Raw genomic sequence first — 27,654 nt, forward strand, 5'->3', positions numbered from 1 at the left:
AGGTCACTTGTGATTCATTGTGTCACTGGTGTTTATTCCTTTCGAATGAAATAAATAAAACATAATCTCCTTATTTCTTGCATTTTCATTATTTTTCTGTAACTCTGACTACATGTGCTGAAAAAAATATCAAGAAAAAATCTTTATTTTATATTGATAAAGGTAACACCAGTGACAAAAAAATGGTTCACGTGGTCTTGAAATAATTGCACAAAAAAGCTAAACAGAAAAATATTTAAGCTGTCATTTACATTAATGCATAAAGTCAAAAGGTAATCTAATAATGTGGCCTAAGTTTAAATTTTAGAAAAATACCAAATACCAAAAGTGGACGTTTCTGTAGAATGACCCATTTATTCTTTATTAATTTGATACACTTTTATACATAGGAAGACGTGACATGCAAACTATAGTTGCTGACCTGATGCGGACTAATATAAACACAGTTTAAACTGACTGATATTGTCTTGATCTAGAGCGAGGTTTACGTAACGTACAGTGAAAACAAGCGAGAGTCTCAAATCTGAACCATGGTTCTAAATCAGAGCTCGCTGCAGTTCCATTTCTCACCACAGGTTTACAATGGAAAAACGAGGGGCGCTGTAGAGCTCAGGAAGGATCAGGCTATGTCTGTCCTGTTTAGGATTATAATACATGCCTGCCGAAGCCATACCTTAAATTTTAATATATCCTGCTCACTTTATCATATAAAATTGTTGTTTATGAAAAAAAGTTATTAATTCAGTTTCTATAGATCTATGTTTGGGCCTACCCCATCTGTCCTTTCAGATGAGCCACAACTGGGCAGAAGTCTTAAGAGACCACCATCAGGTGTCTCTGATATCACGGTCCTTCTTTCAGTTTAAGCGTGCGAATTTTACCTTTCAAAAAACATGAAAAAATAATTGTTTAGAAAGTTAATTGCATGCCTCAAAAATATTAGATTTATGTCGATACACAGCTGAGGATGAGCTACAGTATTGGTGATGCGTATACTTCAGCAAAGACCACTAATGGTAGCCTAATCGTGTTTAGGAGGTGAGGCTTTGTTCTGGTGGTCATCAGTAAAAGCACGATAAAATATTAAATGCATGAAAACACCAGGAGGCCTGGATCCACACTGGAAGCACCATAATGAAAGCAAGCATAAAACGTAATGTGACACCAAAAATGATGCCCATTTAGAAGGTTTCATTTTGATTTGACACTGTAGAGCAGAACAAGTTCTGTGCTTCCTACACAAGACAGGAGTGTGGTCAACTGCTCCCCCTAGTAGTCAACAGAGGAAGTACAAAACTCTTGCTCAGTGCCAGTGAGTTTAAAGAGCCAGTCTGTTGTTTCATTATGACATTAAGATGCTTGAGTGCCATTTACACAAACTGATTTTACAGAGACTGTTCACCCACAAATTAAATACGCATTTCTGTTGTTGTTTACTCACCGCCATGTTGCTTAAAACTTATAAATGAGGTTTAATGAGGTTTAGAACAGAAGTGGAAAGATGTAAACAACTGCTTTTTGAGCTGCTTTTATGAATACCAATTGATATCAATATCAATATTCAGTACAGTTTCACTGAACTGAATATTCAACAGCAACTTGCAAATTACATCCACACAAACAATTATCACATGTGATGAAAAATAAAAACCTCTAGAATATTGTAATATGTTGATAGTACCTATTTGCGCAGATTCTGAGTTTTCAACCTGGGAGTCTGTAGAAACATGTAAAACATGACAATAAATGACATTCCTAACTATTTAGATGAACATTAACTAAAGATCTGAAGAGCATTAGAAAACTGGCATACTGAAATATTGGATATAAATCTTTATTACAATAAAATTAGAATGAAACATTAAAAAAAAATAATAATTCCTTTACATTTTCAGTGCATACAACATTCTCAAAATTATCTCTGATGATCTCTGGGTCTGTGCATAACCCCAGACAAGAAAAAAATTACTTGTCATAAAAAATGTATTTGCAAAGGCCTGGCTTTCATCCATTCATCATTCTCTCATACACATTTCATTTCATACTAATTAAATAGCCTAAAACATATTAAAGACATATTCAAAAGAATCTCTTATTTAACACCGTTCTTGAGATATACTTAGGTAGTTTTAAGTCACATCCATACTGTAATATCCTATAAAACCATGTCTACACTGGATGTGAGCGATGTATCAAAACCATTCTACTTCAACTTCTGTCTTAATAGAGCAACAGCTGAAAAAGGGTTGTGCACTATTCTGAACATCAGCTGAAAAAAAATAAATATCTATTCTTGTATTCAATTTGAATTGAGGCCAAGATGCATGGATGTGATACAATAACACTGACTATAGACCGGAAGTCCTTCATTTTCAATGACAGCTGGTGATTTGAAATAACATTCTTTGGGTGCAGATGCCAAGAAAGCATAGAAATGCATACTAGAAACCAGCAGTACAGAGACTCAGTGACTTCCAGCCATCAAAAGTTTCTGAAAATGCAGTGTGAACTCTTTCAAGAAACAAAGTTCAGTGTAGAGACGGCATAAAAAGAAAAGAAAACGATGCCTGCGAGAGGTTAAAGTGATATAAAAGTTGATGTTCTGCTTCAAAATTTCTTGCATGAAACAAACTTGAAATCTCATCTTATTAGTTCTCACTAGAGGCTAAGCTGGACAGCAGAGGTTGATGTAAATCTCAACAGCATGGCGGATGAAGCCTCGATGGGTGATGCCAGACAGCGAGAGCAGCCAGTGTGACGTGATCTTTGAGCTTCAAAAACAATGAGGAGTCTATTAAAACTTACGAGGAGTTTCTTTTTCTCTGCACTGTGTTCCTTCATAATTACCCATGTGATCTTGTGCCATAACGAAAAAAAGTTTTAGTTGAAAGGGGGGGAAAGGTTTTGATGCAGCCAAGACACACAGCAAGTCGTCTCCAGTGAAGCCGAGTGGGGAAATAAAACGAGGGTTTTTTTTTTCAGCATTATTAAAAGATGCAATTTGTTTTGACAGGTTTCTGGCACATTCTCCGCCTGACAATAAATCAAATATATGTTTTTGGCTTCTCACATCCCTGAGGGCGATTCAAAGTCCTTTACAGTTTGAGAGAAGAGGTGTCAGTGATGATTAGCCCCGCCTCCTCCTCCACAGCCATTGGTCACTTTCCCATGTCCGTCATTGTCCTCAGTTACACTGGTTTCCCCGTCCCCGTCCTCTTCCTCATTGTCACTTCTCTCATCTTTAGTTAACTATCAAAAAAAATTAGGAAAGAGAGTTCAAAATGTATTTAGACAACACAATAGCTAAAACAGGCTCTTTTATTTTTAAAACAAACCTGAGAATGAAAAATTGTGTTTACCCAAGCAAATCATCCCTTTGGAGAAGCCTAAAACATGCGCCAAATTAGTTGCTTACAGATGTGAATATTCAAGCAGACGATTTAAGTTCATAAAAGGGCAGAGTTAAAAAATAATAACCATTCATATTCAGCACAACAGCTAAAACAATTCAAGAAAGAATTTGAGTGGTGTTTATCCATGCAAAACTATGCTTCTGTGTGGTTGCTAAATGGATGAGTGGTTTTCAAAAGCAAGTTTGTTTAATATCACTAATCCAAAGTATGATCCATATACAAGCAGCAGGTTTACTGGCCCTTAGCTTAGACAACATTTAATAATCAAACAATAAACACGCCAATCTTTGAACCTGATGTACTTCAGAAAGCCAAAATCGAAGACATCTGAAAATATGGCCGGCCTTGAAACATTAACCTAACGAGCCATTTGTAGAAACCAGACACGCAGATACACAATCCATCATAGCATAGCAAATGAATCCGAACAGTCTGATGTGCACTAAATCACGACTAATTAGGTCCCTTTGAGCAACAGGCTGCAGGTACGTGGAGCAGGGAAGCGATTGAATCTGGCATCCCTCATCCGCTGCGCATTTGTGAGAGATCATGTACGCTGCCAGTGCAATCACTCTCAAATTATGACTCACCTATTTCAATAGACCGAGCTGGAGTGAAAACAATAGAGCACTAACTACAGGCTGGCAGGGCTTATTTTAATCAGAATGCCAGTGTAATTGGAAATAACAGAACAACGGCACAGACCTGGATCACTCGGTCACCGCTACAAGCTTGTGATGTCGTTTCAGTTTAGAGTATAATTCACGCAGGGTGGCTTTGTCTATAACTGATATTATATGCATCTTTGTTTGAGTGTGTTTTGTATGAATCAAGCCAGTGTTTCCTACAGGAGTCTGCTGCTGTTGCCATAGGGAGCTCTGATCTGAACCATAACAACACTATTTGTCACATACCAAAAACATTAACACTTTTATACAACAAGTATGTATTAAATTGATCGAAAGTGACAGTAAACATATTTATAATGTTTAAAAAGAATCATATTTCATATGAATGCTTCCTCTGAACTTTCTATTCAAGAAAGAATCTCAAATATATTTTATATATATATATATATATATATATATATATATATATATATATATATATATATATATATATATATATATATATATATATATATATAGGTATATATTTTGAAATATCTTTTAACTGAGCAATAACAATTGTTAATCAAAATAAATATATTCTATATATTTTCCTAATGATGCACTTGAATTGTGATTCAGGAATCACTGCATTAATGTTTCATGTCAAAGCCATGAAATTTCATGACACCAGAATGCAGGAATTTCTTCCTGAAATAAGAAAATGTGACTCAAGAACTCATTTATTGTTTCAAATGAATTGTTTTTGCTTTAGATAACCATTTGTAAGGTGATTAAGCTTTATATTATATCATATTATTTTTAAGCAAATGAGTTTTTGTTCAAGATACAAGGCATTTATAGCCTAAATACAAATGTGTTCATGTGCTTTACCAACCAACCCACACTGGCATAACCAGCATTACGGGATGGTTAACTAGACCAATAAAAGTAGGGCATATAAGGGTGACAATAAATGAAAACTGTGCCATAACTGAAACTCTTCTGGCTCACAAGACAGTGTAAACAAATAGACTATGCTTCTTTAAAACAGCTTTAGTCAGAAATTCATAAAATGAAATAGTTCAGTTCATCCAGGACTTTCCGACTGCACAACTGCCAGAGTTTTATGACTTGTTAAAAGCATACAATGTGGGTTGTGTCTGTTTATATGATTGATTACTAGCCCGAGGTGGTAAGGTAACAGCATTAATGGTATTTGTTAGTAACATATGACCTACGGGCTGAATAAATGCACTTCATTACACTTATTTTTGAGTCATTCAGATTCACTACGAATGCAACCATCTTATAAATGATTGCATAATGTATTCAGGGCCTTTCACACATTGCATAACCCTGGGTTAATGTCTTTTTAACCTCGGGTAAAGCAGTGTTTCACACTTATAATTTGATAAGTTGTTAGCAATGCTTTTAACCCTCAGTTATGAAGATCTACTCCAACGATCTGTGTTGCCAAAAAAATACAATTATAGAGAATGTTACAGTGAGTAGTTTAGAAACAGACAAGAGATCATCAACTGCTTCACTGCTTTCTTCATTAAATATTCATGAGATTTGCACATTCAAATGTGCAAATGAACGGGCAAACAAAAACACAAGTCACCTATTTCTCCAATCGATGTTATTAAACATAAATATGCAAAAAGAAAGTTAACCCAGGGTTTACAAATGTACAGTGAGAAATCTACCCAAAATTATTTGCTAACCCAATGTAACGTGAGACCATTCGAACAAGACAATTTGAAAAAGAAAAATGAAGTAATTCCCAAATATAAAAGAAGAACTTACACTTCCAAAAAGGAACATCTTCACCATGCGTAGAATAAGATATGCCCAGAATATGTGCAGCATCAACAGGATGACAAGCATGAAGTTAAAAAAGTAATATCCAAAGAATGGCGGGTAATAGTCAGGAGGATAAACCCACGTGCAGTGAATGATCCTGGAATAAATATGCATGAGACCGACACAGTTTTTAAACAAATAATGCATGCACGTTATGTAAAACTCTTTATCAGAGCTTGGAAATAATAGTCACACACATTATTCTCACCAGAATGGAAAGATTATGAGTCGTGTGACTATGAAGACAGCGGCAAATACCACAAAGATGCCATTGCATGTGCTTTCCCATTTGGCGTAGTTGAAGATCTTAGCAGACTGAGGAGAAATAACACAAAAAAAATAAAAAACAGGTGGAGTTCATACAGTGTCAACCAGGGTTTTTACAGTTAACTAAAAATATATAATCTTTTATTATTAGAAATAAAATAAACTTTTTTTTTTGTATCTTAGCTCATTTGATTTAGTTTAACTATGTACTACGATAACTAAAACTAAACCTAAAATGTTTATACTATTGAAATAATATAAATATATAGCCATATTTAAAACAAACAAAAACTAGTATAAAATAATTTCAACCAAATTTTTGAATGAAAACTGAATTCTTTTGAGTGACATATTGGAAGATTTGTCTCTTTTTAAATAACCAGCAGCTCATTCTCATAATTTCTCCATCTAGAGCATATGTTTATACTAAAGTTGTATTTTGCCTGAGAGCAAGGTGAGACATCACTGTTTTTGACATTTCACAAAGGGTTCTTTGTGGCGAAAGAAGGTTCTTCAAAATATAAAAAGGTAAGAAAGAGATGGTTCTTTAAAGACCCTTAGACTGAATAGTTTTTTTGTGGAACCAAAAATGGTTCTTCTGTGGCACTGATGTGATGGAGCATTAGAAGCCCCTTTATTTTTAAAAGTGTAAATGGTTAAAAACATAATAAAGAATGATATTTAATGTAACAAATAAAATATTTAATGTATAATTAACCTCTAAAAGAATGTCTGAGGAATCGTGAATGAGCATGACTAGGGTCCCGACCCGGATGTAGTTCCCGCACCAGGAGAAAGCCAACAGTGTCAGTGTGGCCCAATGATGGATGATCTGCTCTTTAAAGTCCTGAAATAAATATATACCAGAAACATTCACGGAAAGTCTTCACATTCATTCTCAGTGACAGAGAAAATGTAGATGAGATAAAAACTAAAAAATCTGGTTTTAAATGATCGATAACGATAGCTTTCATTGTGTAAATAATGAGCAGATGTTTATTTCAGGTCTTGTGATAAATGGTTAAGCTCAGACGAAACGGTTTGAAATATAATTTAAAAGATTTCATGTAGTTAAAAGATGGTGTGATGTCACATGATCCTTACCTTTCGTTTGATGTCGAAGGTTATTCTGAACACTAGCGACAAATAGAAGCCCATCTCCAAAATATAATACCAGTACTGAGACTCCAGCATGGACTGCAGGAGCAAAAACACAGCAATAAGATCTCAGAGACATGCACATTAACAAGAGATGACCACGTTACATTTTTATGATGGAAAAAGTAAAAGACTCTGATTGATCCGAGCTATAACCCAATGTGAATTTGATGCAATTCATTGTTCTTTGACGCGGCAGGAGTTTGAAGACGGCTCTTTTTTTTGGAGTGATTATTTTAGGTTTTGACTGCCAATCTGAATGACATCACTGTTCTTTTGATTGCAACCTGGAACGCACATAACGAGTGTGAACGGTTCCAAAATAAACCTTCAGCTGGGCCAAAAAAAGACATCTTTCTTCTAAATATGGCCATGTTTGATTTGGAACTATAGCGTGAGCCTTATTATTGGCCTTATTTATTAGCCGTGCCATAAATTTGAGTGTTGCGTGAACCCTTTATCGGCGCCGGGTCAAAGTGAACAATATCTCGCCTGCTCTTATTAGTGCAAATGATAGGAACGATAAAATATCCCTTGGAACAAATACAAGCAAATGAAAGATCTGAAGACTGGAACATACCTGTCTGGGATAGCCATTCCACACCTCCCGCAAATTATAAAACCAGGGTTTCTGTCATAAACAGACAAATCAATATTCAACTTTATGGAACACAGAACATTGGCTTTTTACTTATTTATGACAGTTTTTGGATCTGCAAGGTGGCTGTGTTCTAAAACCTACTATGCTGCCTACTTCGGCGTCGTTTTAAGGCATCACAGGCACAATCCAAACACGAAGACTTCTAAACACTTGTGGAAATCCCATAATGCAGTGGTTCTCAAAAAAGGGGCCTCTGCAGATTTCCAAGGGGGCCTCAAGATAACTTAAATTAAAATAAAAAATATTATATTTTTTATATACAAGAACCGGGGTTCCTACGGTCTTTGAAAATGGATATCCGAGGAGACCTCATTTTAAAAGTGTGATTTTTTTTAGACCTGGAAAAGTCCAAAGTCAAACACACACACAAAAATAGAAAGAACAAATATGTTTTATACCCTTATCTTTAAATCAAATTGGCTGGAAAAGTCATGTAAATTCATAGCTTAAAGAGATAATTAAGAGTGTTTTAAGAGCTTAGTTATGACATTTAATTATTTTAATTATTAAAATTGAAATAACTTTTTTTAGATTTACAGAAACAATGAGTACATTTTAAAACTAGGTCGAGGGGGCCTTCAGATATTATGGATAATAGAGTCATAAAGACTGAGAACACTCTGTATTTCACACAGTGCTCATCTGTCAGAGGTTACAAATACATCAGATTTCGATCACAGACCAGCTTCAGTGGCCAAAATCATGTCAATCATCAGAACAGGAAAACAGGCATCGTTTTCAAATATGTCTTACTTCAGCCATGCAGAAGGATATGTTAAAGAAGAGGATAAACTCACATCATACAGGGCTATGATTCCACCAATGAACGCTGCCAGATAAAACACCATTCGCCAGCTACAGAGACAATCCAACAGAGATGTGATCAGGGATTACATTCAGATCAAAACAACTAGTCAACACTAGTCTTCACAGCACAAGCAGACAGCAACAAGTTAGAAACCACTTGGGTATTATGACTGCTGCAGTGCGTTGTGAGTATGTATAACAGTGTTTTATAGCAAACATGAAACATTTGTTAATTACATGAAAAAGTGAACAATATTTATGCAGAACTGAATAATCTTGGTTAAATGTCAATCTTAACATTTACTACTGCATTAGTAAGATCATAAACTGTAGTTAATGCACTGTGAAATAATATGAACATTGCTATTAACTAATATTAACAAAGGTCAATAAACGGTGTAGACATGTTTTTGCTTCACTGTTGGTTAATGGTAGTGGTTAATGCATTCAAAGGAATGTGTTTTACAGCTTCATAAAATAAACACAAAATACAAATAAAATAACATGTAATATATAAATAATAAATATTATAAAATAAAATGAATGATTTGCTTATGTGTTTGTTTTGCTTTCTAATGTTTATGCATTTAGCACTGGACAATTTAATTAAAAAACGTTGCATCCACCATTTACATTTTACAAACTTATGCATTCCCTAAGAACCAAACCCATTTTTATTATTATTATTATTATTTAGTTAGTAAGTTGACAGCGAGATTCTACATTAATAAAGCATTCCTGTAAATGTACCAGAATTAGCCAAAGGCTATTTTTCATCCGTAGTCCCTGGACAAGATGTTACAAATCACCCTAAAAGAAAACTGAATTAAAAATACATACTAGAAAATTTTACCAAATCATGCAGTAGTCTCTTAAAAACAAAAGAGTCAAATAAAGACATTGCAAACAAGATACAAACGATAAAATGATAGTTGGTGTTGACAAATCTGAGTACTAATTAATCCACTCTTCAACTGAACCCTAAATAAAGGATATGTGACTAGAGCTCCATGAGCTTGCCATCGCTAAAGCTATGCTGTTTGTGCCGAGTTAACAGAACACTATCATCATTATTTGATAATATCTGACTACAGAATGCAGTATTTGAGCAATCAGAATTCTAGACAGACTTGTAATAAGTCATATTACATGCATATTTCATACCTGGCCTCTCTGAATTTTTTCAGAACCCCAGGTCGGTCCTGGTTTCGTCTCCTTCTGAACCAGCGCTCCACTTGTCTACTGGACCAGCTGCATTTTTTGCACAGGCCATCAATATCTGCCTGATAAGAGATGAAAGAGAGCAGGAGAGTAGGTTGAGATATATTGTAGATGATCTTTTGTTAGAAAAGAAGCACTTTGATTTTAGTATAACAGTTTATGCTTTATAATTCTGGTTTTATTTTACCAAATGTTACCAAAATAAATCAATAAATAAATTCCTAGATTTGCCAGATTTACTGAAACATTTTCAAGTGTCTCAAATTTACAAAGGGGGTACACAATTGAATAAATATTCAAGTAATAAAATTCATTATCTACAAATATATTTAGGCTAAATATATATATATATATATATATATATATATATATATATATATATATATATATATATATATATATATATATATATATATATAAGTGATGCTTTATCAGGTTTTACCGGCAAAATTACATTAAAATGAGACCAATCGGACCAATCACAGCAGATTAGCATCACACAAAAAAGAGGTTTGGAAAAATGAATCTTTGAACTAATCGTTCAACATTGAGCAAGTAAGGTAAAAATAAATGCATGTTTTTTGACATTGAATGCTTGTCAACCTGTTGTTGGGGACTCCTAAAACCAAAATATGAACCTTTCATTAACCATAATTTAACTTTAATGTCTAAAACGGTGACCAAGCCAAAGATGACTTTGAATATGATGTGGATCTGTGATATTGTTGAGTGAGAGTAAAAGATGTTACCTGTCCTGGATGTTTTGATTTTGTAATGAAATAATGTTCAAGAACATAATTGTGCTCCGCTTTGTATCTGGTTTTCTCTGTAACACCAAGCAAAGCTGCGAGCGGTGTTGCTATCAACCTAAAAAGACAGATGGTAGATTTAGATTGTTAACATTTTTGATTATATGCAATTCTCTACATTGAGTTCCAAGTATAAATCATCCCTTAAGAATGTTTACACCCTCCATCGTGTGAAGCAAAATTTTATTTCATATATCGGTTTTGTGAGGATCTTACCGAAAAAATACTCCAGTAATGTTTATTTAAAATGTCATAAATATATCAAAAGGGTAATTTTATTTTAAATAAGCTTTGTAGCTTGAAAAGTTCTCCAACACTGATCACATTTATTGCAAAAAAAGATCTTTAACAAATTCTCACGCTGGCCTAATTGATGAAATTTCCATTTCTTGAAACATAGTCACAGAAATTCCTCAACTGACTCACCTTTCAAACATGTATCTGACTACAAGAAAGACCAAAGCGAATGGCACAGTAATGTAGAGGTGGGATGCCCTGGCGTAGACGAGCCCTTCCTCGTCTTTGAGATCGTCCCACGTGAGGTTCCCCGGCAGCCACAGCCGGTCCCACCACAGCCACTCACTAAACGTCCCAATCATGACGTGATCTGGTGAACACAGGCACAGTGCCGTCAGAATGAGAGCCTAAACAACTGATAAAAACATTACAAACATGCAGCTTTCTGCTTAACAAGTTCATTAACTGATGGACTGGAGTGGTGTGGATTATTGTGATGTTTGTATCAGCTTGTTTGGACTCTCATTGTGACGGCACCCATTCACTTTACATTGCTGTGGAAGTAATGCAATGATACATTTCTCCAAATCAGTTCTGATGAAGAAATAAACTCATCTACCTTCATCTTGGATGGCCTGAGAATTAGAAAATGTTGTATATTGATGCATCTGTTTGTCTTCTTAATCTTTTTTAATAATAGATAATAGATAACCTATACATACCGTTATGTACAGTACTAAACATTTCACTGTAGCATACATCATTAAACAGTATTAAAGTTTATAGGGAACTTATAAATATTTATTATGGATTTACAAAACAACTTCACTAACAAACAAAGAGGGTAATAGTAGTATAATTATTGTAATCTCATAATATAAAATACAATATTTTCATTGCAAAAGTATGATAAACATTTATGCACTAAACAGAGAATTTGTAAGTCATTTAAATGCAGAATTAAATGAGTCAGCATTTGTGAAATAAAACAAAAGACTTACTCAGCGCTGTGGATTTGAAAACCAAAACTTTCATTAATGTTTTAAAGGATTCTCCTGCATTTAAACCTTCAACAAATCTTCAATGAAAGTACTATTTTAATGATATAAAAAATAAAAAAAATAAGGTAAATAGTTAATTCTGTAGCTGTGCTATATGATCCGTTTCTGAGCCTTAACAAATGATTCACAAAATGTGTTGAGTGTTGATGACTAAACAGCTCTGCTGTAACTAAAAACAGTGTTTGATAGGGGCGATGCTGACCTGGGGCAAAACCACAAGCTTGTGCACCTGCACACACCTGATCTGGGAATACAAGTAGAGCTGGTGTGAATCTACATGTTATTGTGTTGATTTCAGATCCATTTAGTTAATTACACATTAACAGCACTCCACACCCAAGTTAAGTACCATCCAAATATAAGCTTTCATATACAAGGAAACAAATTCTCTATAGATGGAACTATTAGTCAGATTACCACAAGCGAAGGTATGTCACAGACTGAAAAATAACGTAATCCTGGGTTATCTTAGTTCAAGTTTCACACGGTCTAAACTGGGCTATTAATCTATCCTGCAAAGCAGGTTTTGAGATATTAAACTGTGCAGTAAAATATCTGCATATGTACCTGACAAATGACATCACAGAACTTGGCCAATTGAAAGGAAATCAAGTAGGTTATACAAGGATTTGTAGTGTGATGCATCTCTTTGCCCCAACAACTTAATTTTGTAATAAATTTAAAATTAACATTAATGTCAAAAAAAAAATTATATATACACACACACACACACACACACACACATATATATATATAAACGTAAATATATAGCAATATGAAAGGGCAGTAAATTCAACTCAAACACACACACACATAATGAGAACCACCAGAACACCATGTCAACTGAACATTACAAAGAGCTCATAGTCTGTTTGAACAAGAACAAGCCTCCACGTGTACAGATCACACAGAATTATCATCACCCATCCCTTCAACCTCATTACCTCCACACTATCTTCTTTCTTAACCATTTCTGATAACAAGAAACTATAGGATAGCTGAACGCAATAGTTCCAATTCAAGAACTGATTAACATTAGCACATAAAAAAAATGTTCACCTTAGCACTACAACACAAGTCGCAATTTCTAAGACACATTTCAACAAATACAACACGCTCATTTCAACGCTTAAAGACTCAGAGAGAACATGATGTTTGGCAGTGGCTACTCTAGTTCTTCTACTTTGAGAAGCAATCTATATCTTACATTTTCACACTATCAAAAAATTTTAAAAAATGTAATTAAATTTTGATTGAGTTTCAGGAACAGCAAGAAGAAAGAAATTTATAAGATCAAAGCAAAGAAGCATTAATCTACTTATGAACGATGATATGAAAAATGAACCCTGAAGCCTCTAAAAATGCTAAAAAAAATATATATATTTTATAAAAGTCCTATTTTCTTTCTCCATTGTTTTGTTTAAAACTCAATACAATGATTGCAGAATTGGTGTAGTCCATTGCAAGCCTAAACATTTAATAAGATTAGAATAACCAATAGAGTTTAAAGTAAAGAGATGTTTATCTACTAATTAATTATAAGACAAAACAAACCCTGAAGCTTCTCAAATGCCTAAAAACCAACATGAAAACCTGAAATTGACAGCATCTTCCAGTCTTAAAATGCAAAAGCTCAAACAAAATCTCAAAGTTTCCAACATGCTTTACTTTCCAAGCATAAAAAGTCCTCCTCATTTTCTCCATTCGTCTGGTTCACAAATGACTACTACAGGTTATTCACATTGCAAACATACTGAACAAGAAGAAACCGTTTAAGAGATCAGAAAAACCAACAGACCAAAGCAAAGAGACGTTAATATACTTATAGTTTCCTATAAAAAAAAAAACAACCTGTAGAAGTAATATACGTTCCCGTCTGACAATCCAAAAGTTAGAAAAATAAAAGTTTCCACTTGCTTTATTTTTCATTAGTCACTTTCCGAACATAAAAGTCCTCTTTAAAACTCAAATCAATGAATGAATGAATGAAGTTAATTAAAAACGCCCACAAAAACATAAATCTGGAATCAATAGCACCATTGAGTCATAAAACTCAAAAAAGACAAGTTTCCACAAGCTCTACTTTTTTTATTATTGAAACTTTCCAAACATCTTTCTTTTTTTTTTTACATTTGCCTTGTTTAAAACTCAAGACAATGACTGCAAAATGAGTATCAAGTCACATTGCAAACATACTAACAAGAAGAATCAATTTAATACTGACAGTTTCCCAAAATGCCCAAAAAACTATTTAAAAAAATAACTAAAACATTGAATTAATAGAACTGTCCTTTCTTAAAACTCAAAAGAGCAGGTTTCCACAAGCTCTGCTTATCAGTAGAGAAACTTTCTTATTTTCTCCATCCGTTTTGTTTAAAACTCAGATTGCATTGGCCAAGTCAGTCGCTGGCATTGCATTATTTCACCCAAGGTCAAGTAAAGCGGCACGCTTACCTCTGCTTCCTGTCAGCGGTTGAGCAGGTGAATGGTGCTGACGGTGGGAAAGTGTGTAACATGACAGCACGGCTGCGCTGGAGGCCCATGGGAACACTCTCTGTTTGAAATACTTTGCGGTCACACCCTGCCTTGTTTCCTCCCCTCCTCCTCACCTTCCTGAGGTGAACAGGCAAAAACTGCACCCTGAGGACTCGCCTCATTTGCATTGTGCAACTGATAAGAGCTGCGAGATCAGCGGTTCACTCAGCCTGATAAGACAAAGCACAGGCCGACTGTACTCACACACCTTTAGTTATTTATAACAGTTGATCTCAACTAGTGTTACTTCAGGACACAGATTTTACACTGAACATCAAGAGGTTTGTCCTTTGGGATTCTTGATTAGTTGAACTAATTAAATGTTCTTCAGTAACATTTAATGTGAAGAGAGTCTAATTATGGAACAAGCCTGATCATGACATTAAAATGGGCAACAGCTGTGTGGTCTACTATACTGATGCCTATCCTTCTAAAAAACGGTTGGCGACAGGAATGGTTGTTGATTCTGGATATTTAAATATAAATTGATGGAAATTAACTTGCTCTCATTAGCTGGTGATGTCATTTAAATGCTAATGAGCCAAATACCGTTTCCAAGTCAGTGGAATAAACCTGCAGTTTATTTACTACAGACATAAACTTTTTTTTAGTTGAGGTAAAAAAACAAAAAAGGTTTTACCTTTTGAGCAAAAACTGAATCAGGGACCCAAGTCGAATATTAAATTAATTATTGGAAAAATATGATATTATTTAAAATGTCATGGAATGTTGCAATAATAAAGATACAATGATAAATAAAAATAAATGAGGCATGGAATTATTTCAGAGGAAAAAAAAATAAAAGGACAATAAATAAAACTGAAAAGTATATTTCATCATGAGAGCTGACACATTTTAGAGCATATTTCATGTCCTTTTTTAACATGACAAATAAAGTTAAAAAGTACAGTAAGCGTAAATAAGGCTCCATTTCCATTTTATGAGAATATAAATGCATTTAATGCTTTATGTTTACATTTCAATATTATTTTATTTTTTGAACATTCCATATTTCATATTGTGTGTGTGTGTGTATTATATATATATATATATATATATATATATATATATATATATATATATATATATATATATATATAAATTGCACATTCTATGTTTTATTTTATCCATCATATATTTATTTAATATTAATCTATTAAATCCTTCCATTACAATAATTTTGATGCAAAAAAGATTTTTTTGGTTCAGTGACGTGTTTATTCAGTGCTTTAATTGAGGAGGTCATAACAGGTTGACATTTCTTATCAGTTTTAATCTGTTCTTGTTCATTAGCTTTAAGTCAAAGCTAACTAAGCATGTCTCTCTGGGGTTCAATGCTGTTTAGCAGTTTTAGAAGTGATTTAGGGTTGTAGGGGAAGAGACCCCTGTTATGTAGTCTGGTTACAGCGGTCCTCAAGTCCACAAGACACGCAAACACTTTACCCAGCAGAGAATCAGATTCATGTTCAGTCTGCACCATTCCAGATTGAGTCCTACCAGAATCTGCCTCAGTATTCCCAGACTTCCTGCCAGGAACACGCTCTTCTGCCTCCTCGGATTCGTCTGAGCTCCCATAATCAACCAGTCGTTGGACATCATTACCTGCTGACGATCTAGTGCAGGGAACAACATCCAGCATTTCTGAAACAGCAGAAGGAGCCTGAATAGCGGGATCGGTTCTTCTTCCAGCACAATCACAATCTTCAATATGACGACAAGAGCTAGAGAAGGACGTCTGTTCCTCACGGAGAAGCTTCAGGTAGCGGACGCAGTACTCCAGGAAACACGTCTCAGAGGAGATGAGGAAGTCAAGCAGCACGCTGTGGTCGAAGGAGAGGGAGCGGAGCAGAAGTATGAAATGACAGTGAGGGTTACAACCCCAGACACAAACCCCAGAGTCTGAGCAGCTCAAACTGTGAAGAGAACAAAGGAATATTTGTCATTTACTTACGTTTATGTGTTAAGACATGTTAAGACATATTCTTAACTTATATATTTAATAATAACTAATATATATATATATATATATATATATATATATATATATATATACACACACACCCACACACAAATATATAGATAGAGCCTTTTGAAATTATTCATACCCCTTAATTTTTTCATGTTTTGTTATGATGCTATGTTAAATTGCTTTTTTCCCCACAACATTCTAAACTCCATACACCTTAATTGCAAAGAAAAACACAGGTTTTTAATATCTTTATTACAAATAAACAAAACATTATTTTGGACAGTTGAACTTTAGCTCAGGAACATTCATATTGCTTGTAGATGTTACTACACTTCAAGTGAAGTTAACCTGTGGCAAATTCAATTGAATGATTTTGAACACCTGTCTTAACAGCTGAAAACACATATCAGAGCAAAAACCAATCCCTGAGGTCAAAATAACTACCTATAGAGCTCAGAGACAGGATTGCATCGGGGGAAGAGTTCAGAAAGAATTCTGCTTCATTGAAGGGTCACAGAAGCATGTAGTGTCAGTTACCATTAATGAAAGACGTTTAGAACAATCAGCACTCTTCCTAGAGCTGGTGATGGAGAAGGGCTTCGGTTAGTGTGGTGACCAAGAACCTGATGGTAACACTAGTTGAGCTCCATGATCATAAGTGGAGTTAGGAGAATAAATATCACTGCAACACTCCACCAATCTGGGCTTTATGGAGGTGTGGCAAGACTCAATCCTCTCTTCAGTAAAGACACATGAAAACACACTTAGAATTTACATAAAAAAGCAGAATCTGAGAAAAAAAGATTATCTGGTCTGATGAACCTCAGTTCCAAGCATCATGTTTGAAGGAAGCCAGCTCCGCTCATCACCTGCAGAGTACCATCCCAAGAGTAAAGTGTGCTGGTAGCAGCCTCATGCTGTGGGGCTGTTTTTCAGCAGCAGGGACTGAGGAACTAGAGTAGAAGAAAAGCTCAATGCACCAAAATATATATTTTTTTAATCTAGTCCCGGGCATTTAGAAGCTCAGACTGGGCAGAATCTTTACCTTCTATCAGGACAATGACCATAAGCAGACATCAAGAGTGACTTATAGACAACTCTGTGAACGTCCTTGAGTGGCCCAGCCAGAACCTAAGCTTGAACCCAGAGAAATGTTTCTGGAGAAACCTGAAATATGCATCTGCCCCCATCACACCTGACAGAGCTTGAGAGGTGAAGAGATGAGGAGCAGGATGGCAGATAATTGCCAAATGCACAAATCTTGACTCATCATACACAAAAATACTTGAGGCTGTAAAAGTGCTTCAGCTAAGAACTGAGTTAAGGATACTTATGCAATGTACATATTTTAGTTGTACTACTTGTGACAGTTTTTGCTTTGTCATTATGGTGTATGTACTGTAGATTGATGTAAAAAAAAAAAAAAAAAAAAAAAGGCTGCAACATAAAATGTGAAATAAATAAAGGGGTATGAATACTTTCGCAAGGCACTGTATATACAGTGCACAGCATACATGAGTCCACCCCCTCTGAATAAATATAAAAGATGTATTTTCTTAAATATCACTAATATAATTAATGGAAAGATGGCACAATTTAAACATTAAAAACAACAAAATATATCCCAGTATTTTCTATAATTTGCCAATTATGTTTAAATGAAGGATTGCAGAAATGAGTAAACCCTAGATTTAATTCAGAAAATTTATAATACTCTAGTAATTAGTATGTCCCCCAAAACTTAAAGTATACTGCTCTGACCCTTCTTGTCACTGTGTGTACAAGTTCATGACAAATTTTCACATCTGTGCTGTTTAACTCAGATGACCTTAAATGCTCTGGTCTTTAATGAGGAGTTTTACAGAATCCCCCACAGCTGCTCAAGAGCGTTAAGATTGAGTGAAACACGTGTCCACTGAAGGATTTTCACCTTGGGAAAATGAATATATTCATGGTCATGCTGATAAAATGCCCAATAATGCAGGGAATGAGGGGAGGGTATCTTCTGTTTCAAGTTTTTGTTTTACATCACACAGAGGTGTGTGAATTCATGCCAGCATTGATTAACTCACACCTTTAGCACTCATTCATCTCTATATAAAAGCTTTATTACCACTGAACGTCATTGTGGGTACCAAGCACTTCTCACTGTACTCCTCCCTCTAGTAATACCAGAACATTTTGGATGCTTTTGGATCCGAAATGATTGACTTGGTCTCTTGAGACCAGAGTATGGATCCCCAGAAGTCAATATTTTGTAAATATGGGACCTGGAAGAGGTTAAATGAGTTTATTTTCCTTTGGCTACAGTAACGCACAACAACAATGTATGTCACTTCTACAGGCTCTTTGAGATAGAGTGTCATTCTTTTCACAGCTTTTGCTGGCTCTGAGACACTTGCATGTTATTTCTTCTGCTCTTTTTCTAGCAAAAATTCACTCATCACTAAATGAAAACTTAAAGTGAAGACCTGAGTATTTCAGGAGCCTTATCAGAAGTCCATTGTTTTTGAATGTCGGTGCTACGTCTGCTATATTTTTACACTTAAAACAATAATTTGGTATTCCTCTTGTACCATTGTCCTATTTTATGCTAAGAAATAAGTCTCCATGAAGTTCTCTCCCAAGTACTTCCACCACTGCCAGCATTAAGTCTGTGTAAGATTCAGTGGGCTATATAACATATTTAATTGTCAGGAAATGACTTGCCTTTAAAAGTTTTAGTTCAATATACTTACCTGTTGATCAAAAATAGCCTTAAACCTATACACTTTTATTTATTTAGTATGTCTTCTGAGTAAAAAGTAATTGCTAAATTTGTTAAAATTTAGAGGGGGTGTACTCATTTATGCTGTGCACTGTCATATATATATATATATATATATATATATATATATATATATATATATAAAAGACACACACAGGTGATTATCAATCAGTTAGAATGTCAAGGAAAAGTTCATTTATTTCAGTAATTCAACTCAAATTGTGAAATTCATGTATTAAATTCAGTGCACACAGACTGAAGTAGTCGAAGTATTTTTTACTTTTAATTGTGATGATTTTGGCTCACATTTAATAAAAATCCACCAATTCTCAATCAACAAATTAGAATATGACATGGCAATCGGCTAATCAACTCAAAACACCTGCCAAGATTTCTGGAGCCTTCAAAATGGTCTCTGACAATCATTGACACCCTTCACAAGAGGTGTAAGTCACAAACATTAATTGCAAATAAGCTGGCTGTTCACAGAGTGCTGTATCCAAGCATGTTTACAGAAAGTTGAGTGGAAGGAAAAAGATGCACAACAAACAGAGAGAAACGCATCCTTTTGATGATTGAGAGAGCAAAATCGATTCAAGAATTTTAGAGAACTTCACAAGGATTGGGGACAAGGTATCAAGAGGTCACCACACACAGACGTGGCAAGTATTTTGGCTACAGTTGTCATATTCCTCTTGTTAAGCCACTCCTGTACCAGAGACAAAGCGGCTTCTTACCTGGGCTAAGGAGAAGAAGAAAAGGACTGTTGCCATTGGTCCAAAGTCCTTTTTTCAGATGAGAGCAAGATTTGTATTTCATTTGGAAACCAAGGTCATAGAGTCTGGAGAAAGGGTAGAGAAGCTCATAGCCCAAGTTGCTTGAAGTCCAGTGTTAAGTTTCCACAGTCTGTGACGATTTGGGGTACAATGTCATCTGCACCCGTATACCAAGAAATCTTGGAGCACTTCATGCTTACTTCTGTTGACCAGCTTTTTGAAGATGCTGATTTCATTTTCCAGCAGGATTTGGCACCAGGCCACACTGCCAAAATCACCAAAAGTTGGTTAAATGACCATGGTGTTGGTGTGCTTGACTGGCCAGCAAACTCACCAGACCTGAACACCATAGGGAATCTTTGGGCTATTGTCAAGAGGAAGATGAGAAACAATAGACTAAACAATGCAGATGAGCTGAAGGCCACGGTCAAAGAAACCTGGGCTTCCTGTCCACCTCAGCAGTGCAACAAACTGATCACCTCCATGCCACGCCAAATTGAAGCAGTAATTAAAACAAAAAGAGCCCCTACCTAGTATTGAGAACATGTACAGTAAATGAACACTTTCTAGAAGGCCAACAATTCACAATTGTATTTTATTATTGGTCTTATGAAGTATTCTAATTTGTTGAGATAGTGAGGATAGTGAATTGGTGAGTTTTTGTTAAATGTGAGCCAAAACCATCACAATTAAAAGAACCAAAGACTTCAACTACTTCAGTCTGTGTGCATTGAATTTATTTAATATGAGTTTCACAATTTGAGTTGAATTACTGAAATAAATTAACTTTTCCACGACATTCTAATTTATTGAGAAGCACCTATATATTGTTGCTTATTAACATGCATGCTCTCTCTCTCTCTTTCTATAAATATATATAAACCTTTAATAATAATTTGTTTTATTTGTTAAGACGGGGACATATTTATTTACTATTAAGAGTTTTTCTTCAATTCACCTCAAATTTTCTGCTTGTTAATAGTTAGTTGGGTAGTTGTTAAGTTTGGATATGGGGTATGATTAAGTGATTTGAGAATATGGTCACACAAAATAAGGCATTAATATGAGCTTTATAAGTACTAATAAACCGCTAGTATTATGTATGTTAATAAGCAACTAGTTAAGAGTGAGAATTGGTTCTTAAACTATAGATAGATACATTATTAGGGTTAGGGTTAATGAACTAAACTAACATGAACAATAAATTACACTTAATCTCTATTAATGTTAATGAAAATACGGACTGGAGTAATGATGCTGCAAATTGAGCTTTGAACACAGGAAAAAATTACATTTTAAAATATATTAAAATACAAAACAGTTATTTTAAATTGTTTACTGTTTTTGGTGTATTTCTGATCAAATAAATGCACCCTTGGTGAGCAGAGAAAACTTTTTTTTTCCGACATTTGAGTCTACTTTCAGCAGTGCTAGATATATCTAGATATTAGCACTGGCCTCAGAATTACTAATTTCCGTTGGAAGAAACACATAATTTTGTACAGTTCCATTATAACGGGATGTATAAAAACAATTCCAAACCTTTTCTGATATAAATACAATCCAATCAAAGTCTTGGCTGATTCCATCATGTCGTCATCCTGTTCAGCAAATACTACAGACACCCAGGAGCAGCTGTGAGCGTCTGGAGACACCAGAGTCCCGTGACGCTGGAGGAAGGACATGAGCTCAGTTAAATACCCACAGACGTCAATGTCTCTCTGAGAGCCTGAAAAACACAGGAAAGACACGCATTATGCAGGGATACGTCACCCTCTGCTGGTGAACTTCATTAAATGGCATGTGTTATTAAATATGACAATGATTATGAATATGAATATACTAGCAATTATAAACTAAAAAGGCTGCATCTGAAATTGCATACTTCCCTTAGGTGAAAAACAGTAAATGAGCAGAGTAGTGTTTCTGAAAGCAATGGACGAAAAGTCCTGGGTGACCTACTGTTTCTGGCGAAATTGAAAAGTGTGCATCTGATGGACTCATGAGCCCATTGGAGAAGATTTACGAATTGCAGTAAAGAACTTATATATAACTTACTTACAATTTAGTGGTTGCTAATTAATTACTTGTCCAAAAGAAGTTCCTAGTCAAGAGTATGCGATTTTGGACATGGCCAAAGATTCTTTCAGTCAAGTGATTTCCAAATGCTTTGTGAATCAGTTTATCCAAAATCATTCAAAAAATGCAATTCATTTATGTTATGGTGGCACCAGTGTTTTAGTATTATTTAGCATTTTTAGTATTATTTGTATACTTTGATAGCATATATTATAGCTTTTTTTTGTCTTTTCAGTTTTAAATTTTGTCCTTTTTATGTTTTCATCATTCTTCTTTTTTTATTTCTATTCAGCTTTTATTAAAAGAAAAAAAATAGTTTTATAATTTTGTATTTAATAAGTATTGTTCACGTATTTCAGTTCCCTAAAGTTTGTTATCTAAAATTAAAATTTTATTTTCAGCTTTTTCAAAAATAACAAAACATTTTTTCCTTTCCTTTTTTTTTTTTTTTTTACTGTTTTTTGTTTGTTTTTATGTAACAATACAACACAAAATGGCACTGCTCATTCCAGAAATATCACAAATGTAATTGTTTTTTTTTTTTATTACACAAATATTAGGCAGTATTATATCTAGACTTGTTTTTTTTTAATAAAAAGCACATGCTTTTTATTCCTTAAAAATTATAAAGTGGAGAGTTTCGGTCCTTGATTCTGATTGGCTGAGCCACATTCAAAGCTGCTGTAAATGACACTACAAACATTCACCTTTGTTTACTCCGGTGTGTTGCTCGGCAACCACTTTGTTCCAACCACAACTGATTCTGAGGAACTACATTGTTTGGTGGATGAATACTGTTTTTATTTATACCATTACACTTTATTTGTTTTATTCTGTGAAACCTTACTACAGTATGTATATCGAATAACCATTTTATAAAAGCAATAAGCCCCGTGAAGCCGTGGTTTAAAGTGAATTTAGACCAGCTTAACCCCATAGCTGTTATAAATTCACCTGTAAATCACATCTTCTTGGGGCGTATTGCTTTAATTTAACTTGCTTTCTATAAAAGCTGTAAGGGTGTTTTAATACCTAGTAACCATTTAGGACACCTTAGCAACTATTTATCAACACTGTGGCATTCACTGAGCAGTCACTACCTTAGCAACCATATAGCATATAAAAAACTCTTTTTCAAACTTTCAGACATCCTTTTAGTAGAGACTTTGTGAAGCCAGCATGTAAATGGTCATGTTCTAGCTGTTAGTAAGATACTGTGAAAACCAGTGAACTCTAGTATGACAGTCACCTTTCCTCGGAGGGGACTGAATGTGTATTTCCAGTGACTTCAGCAGAATCAGGCTCACGGCTCTCAGAATCACATCGTCCGTCTGTGTCCTGCCGAGACTCACTTCACAGTTCCCTCCAAAGAAACTGGCTTGAGCCTTCACAGGGACTTCCTTCAGCCAGCCTGCAGTGACTTCCTGTAGCACTTTATCTGCCATGATCAGCGTGTCCTCTGTCAGGCCGGGATCTTCACGTGATTCACACTGAGCTTCAGCTGAAGCCCAGTCCTCCCCGGCTCTCCGCAGAAGACTTCTCTTCAGAAGCAGCAGCGCTCGTTTCTTCACCAGATACTCCACGTCAGCTCTCACGACATGAAGCAGCGCTCGCGACTCAACGAACATGATTCTCTGAGCTGAAGAACAGACTCCGTATCTGAGCCGGGCAGCGCTGAGCACCTCCAGGAGGTCAAAGAACTCACACATGCTTCTAGAGAGACTCAGCGGTTCTCTTTTGTGAAGTTCCTGTGTGTCTGGAGTCAGAAGGTGTGTGTACAAGCAAGCGATGGAGGAATCCAATCCAGAAAGAAGCTTGGTCAAAACATCTGTGGAGAAAAACGAGCAGCTGGGAATAAAAGAAATCACGTCCTCTGATATGAGAAGCCAAAGATTGGATTTAAATCGTTTTGTGTCTAAAGTAACACAGTATATATTAAACCCAGAGTTATCAGTTCTAAATGAGTATTATATTGCTTCAAAAATAACTACAATATTTTGTAATTCATTTGGTACTGTTGTTTAACTGCCATTCTAATATTAATAAGAAAAAAAATGATATTATTACTATTTAAAAAAATATTGTCAATAATAAAACAATAACTTCCATTATGAAAAATAATGATTTAATATATAATCATTGTTATCAATAACAATAATAATGTCACCTTATTGCCATTATTCTTTCATGTTGAAGAGTACCATTTTATTATTATCATCATTATTCAATTGATAATGTCCTACATGGAAAACATGGGTTTAAGGTGACATAATAATGATAATAATAATTTAAACTCATTATTTTTGGACGTTGAACAGTTTTATTATTATAAAAATGATAATGTCCAACATAAAAAAATGGGTTTAAGGTAACTTAATTATTTGAGAATAAGGTGATTTAATAAAAAATAATGACCCAGCTTTTCTCAAACCATTCTATTTTTATGTTGGAAGTTATTATTTTATTATTATCATAAGTCATCAAATGTTTGGTAAACACGTTATTCTGACTATATACACAGATATAACCAGATTTAACCTAGCAGCTAATCACCATTTCTTGTTTTTGGGAAGTCGTGGCCTAGTGGTTAGAGAGTTTGACTCCTAACCCTAGGGTTGTGGGTTTGAGTCTCGGGCCAGCAATATCACAACTGAGGTGCCCTTCAGCAAGGCCACAGCATAAATGGCTGCCCACTGCTCCGGGTGTGTGTTCACAGTGTGTGTGTGTGTGTGTGTACACTGCTGTGTGTGTGTGCATTTTGGATGAGTTAAATGCAGAGCACGAATTCTGAGTATGGGTCACTATACTTGGCTGAATGTCACGTCACTTCAACAATTAATTTTTATAAGTAATTCCAAGCTGATTTAGGTTCAGATGTAAGTGAAGAGTTGTTTACATTGTTATTACTCCACCTCTTTTCCACCAGTTTTACATTTTCAGTCAATTATGAACATTTTCTCCTGAGGTCCTGCCTCTCTCTCCACCTCAGATTAAACCTTGCATAAATTTCTACTTGAATCCAATCCAGATAAGCATAATAAAGCAAGTGTCTGTGTGTGAAGACTCTTCAGTACCTCTCTGATTGGGGCCCGTGTCTCCTCTCAGCACTGCTTTAATCACAGCGGTCAAGGACCACAGACAGGAGTCCAGTTCACCGCTGGACACTGATTTCTCAAACACTTCAGCACACGCGTGTCTCCACATCCAGCTGCTGCCTCCCTGAAATCAACAATCAGCTTAGCTTCAGTGGGCGACCGGTCTCGGACTGCAGGGTGATATGGCTGCCGATGCTGGAAGTTATCTTAATATGAAGCCCAATTACTCACAGAGATGCAAATGTCATTGATGATATAGACTGACATGCACTTTCCAGATAAATGAGACACCAGCTTGTCTCCAGATCTGAGGAGAGAGACCTGCATCAAGACATCAAACCAGTCAAAACATATTCCACTGACAAATATGAATATATAAATCAAATAACAAAAAATGAACATTACATTAGCTAAATATTTTTTAATAATTTCATTTAAATATTTTACTTTTTTGTGCAATGTGTATGTATATATGTCAATTTTTTTTCTTTTTAATTAATACTTTGATGAAGAAAGATCCAAAGATAATCATTTATTTTAACATTATACACTACCATTCAAAAGCTTGGACTCAGTATATTTAAATAATTATATATTTATTATGAAATTAGTACTTTTTAGATAGCAAGGGTGCATTAATTTGATCAAAAAATGATGACGATGACATTTATAATTTAAAAAAATATATTTCTATTTCAGATAAAAGCTGTTCTTCTGAAATGTCTATTCATCAAAGAACCCCCCCCCCCACCACCCAAATAATAATAATAATAATAATAATAATATATTTTGCTGTTTTCAACATAATAATAATAAATGTTTCTTGAGCAGCAAATCAGTATATCAAAATGATTTCTGAAGGATCATGTGTGACTGAAGACATCTGAATGATGCAAAAAATTCAGCTTTGATCACAAAAATAAATTACGTTTTAAAATATATTCAAATCTTGCTGTCCAAAAACTGTTCCAAAAACTTTTGGCTGGCATTGATATGAATAACTTTTATATAAATACATTAAAAATATATATTTAAATCAGCATAAATTTAAAGTAGCATGGATATATATCTGTATACTGATTTATAAATAAAATATAGATATAAATAATATATCAAATTAAAGAAAAAGAGGGTATATTTCTAAATAAATATAACATTGATGTAATGAGAATTTAGTGGAAGAAATGTGCTTTCAATATTTTATTGATCAAAATATAATATAATTGGATTTTACCTACCAGTTTTCCCATCAGATGCATTTCTCCAAACAGCCGTCTCATCACATCTTCATAGTACTTTGTGGCATCTTGTGGCAGACTCTGTGCCATCAGTCTGCTAATGATGCTCTCAGTAAGAGTGAGACACAAGCACATGAGGTCTGTGTGTGTGACAGACGGCGCTTGACTCATAAAACATGATGAGACTCTCCTGGCCAGCTCTTCACTGCTCACGCTGGGAGCAGATCCTGCACGTAACAGCCCAAAAACAGCTTGGAGATCCAATCCTGAGGCATCCATGATGAGACTCTGTGAAAATAAAAGGCCAGACACAACTCAACATCAGCAAACCTGATTATGGTCAATGATTGACAGGCAGGGATTGTTTCTGATTGGCTGAACAAGGGAAGATGATTTCCTGACTCTCTTTTTTAGGAGCCTCCAAAGAAATGATATGCCTGCTATTCAAAATTTTGACTATGTATTTCTGTAAGTCATGCCAAATTCAGTTTGTCTTAAACACATACCCTGTAATCTGTCCTGAATGTGTTTACTTTAAATAAGCAGCCGTTTGTTATTATGGTTATATATTTAATAAAAACACGAACGAATAAAATCACAATACAACACCAAACACACACAATTACTGGTATAAAGTACTTATTAAGGACATTTCGAGCTTTTCCACAGAAATAAAACAAGTTATTATTAAAATACTTGATGACAGTATCTTGGTTGCTTACACGATGTATTTTCAATTTTCTCGGTATCCTTTATAATTTCTACTTAAAGGCACTGAATCGGTCTCTGCAATTTATATAGTTGACGAAAGGTTCTTAAATAGAAAAATAACGCCATATTCAGAGAGCCGCGAAGTTTGACTAGAGATGTGTAGAATAGTGGTTGTATCCAGTGACTTACCGTGATCTGTAGAAAGATGCTTCCGGTTAAATCATACACTCATACTGTAATTAATAGCATTTATTACTACTCATTTAAAACCTGGCATCTTTTCTTCAGCTGTGATATAAAATCCGCTCCGCTACAAGAATCAAACGCCTCCATATAAACCACATGGCGTGCTGTTTGCCATTATACAGCCACA

General features: G+C 34.9%; 2 protein-coding genes across 3 annotated transcripts; both read right to left on the reverse strand.

Moving 5' to 3' along the window:
* Positions 1–1,818: 1,818 nt before the first annotated feature.
* Positions 1,819–15,697, reverse strand: LOC127962031 (ceramide synthase 2-like). Of its 2 annotated transcripts, XM_052561435.1 has the most exons (11): positions 14,566–15,697; positions 11,240–11,420; positions 10,754–10,871; positions 9,948–10,066; positions 8,774–8,831; positions 7,896–7,946; positions 7,262–7,354; positions 6,876–7,004; positions 6,099–6,205; positions 5,834–5,987; positions 1,819–3,249 (listed from the first exon to the last, which is right to left on the reverse strand). In XM_052561435.1, exons 2-11 carry the CDS (start codon positions 11,410–11,412, stop codon positions 3,118–3,120), a joined length of 1,134 nt encoding a protein of 377 aa, XP_052417395.1. In that variant the 5' UTR covers positions 11,413–11,420; positions 14,566–15,697; the 3' UTR covers positions 1,819–3,117. The 2 variants fall into 2 exon arrangements, with proteins under 2 accessions (XP_052417395.1, XP_052417396.1); XM_052561436.1 differs by lacking the exon at positions 14,566–15,697 and having other exon boundaries at positions 11,240–12,814.
* A 144-nt stretch (positions 15,698–15,841) lies between these two features.
* lins1 (lines homolog 1) lies at positions 15,842–27,650 on the reverse strand. Its single transcript, XM_052561434.1, has 7 exons — positions 27,471–27,650; positions 26,571–26,858; positions 25,564–25,653; positions 25,312–25,456; positions 23,487–24,065; positions 21,701–21,887; positions 15,842–16,559 (listed from the first exon to the last, which is right to left on the reverse strand). The coding sequence occupies exons 2-7, from the start codon at positions 26,847–26,849 to the stop codon at positions 15,953–15,955; spliced, it is 1,887 nt and encodes a 628-aa protein (XP_052417394.1). The 5' UTR covers positions 26,850–26,858; positions 27,471–27,650; the 3' UTR covers positions 15,842–15,952.
* Between the last annotated feature and the right edge of the window lie 4 nt (positions 27,651–27,654).

The sequence above is a fragment of the Carassius gibelio genome, chromosome B7 (assembly GCF_023724105.1).
Source record: "Carassius gibelio isolate Cgi1373 ecotype wild population from Czech Republic chromosome B7, carGib1.2-hapl.c, whole genome shotgun sequence".
Classification (NCBI taxonomy): domain Eukaryota; kingdom Metazoa; phylum Chordata; class Actinopteri; order Cypriniformes; family Cyprinidae; genus Carassius; species Carassius gibelio.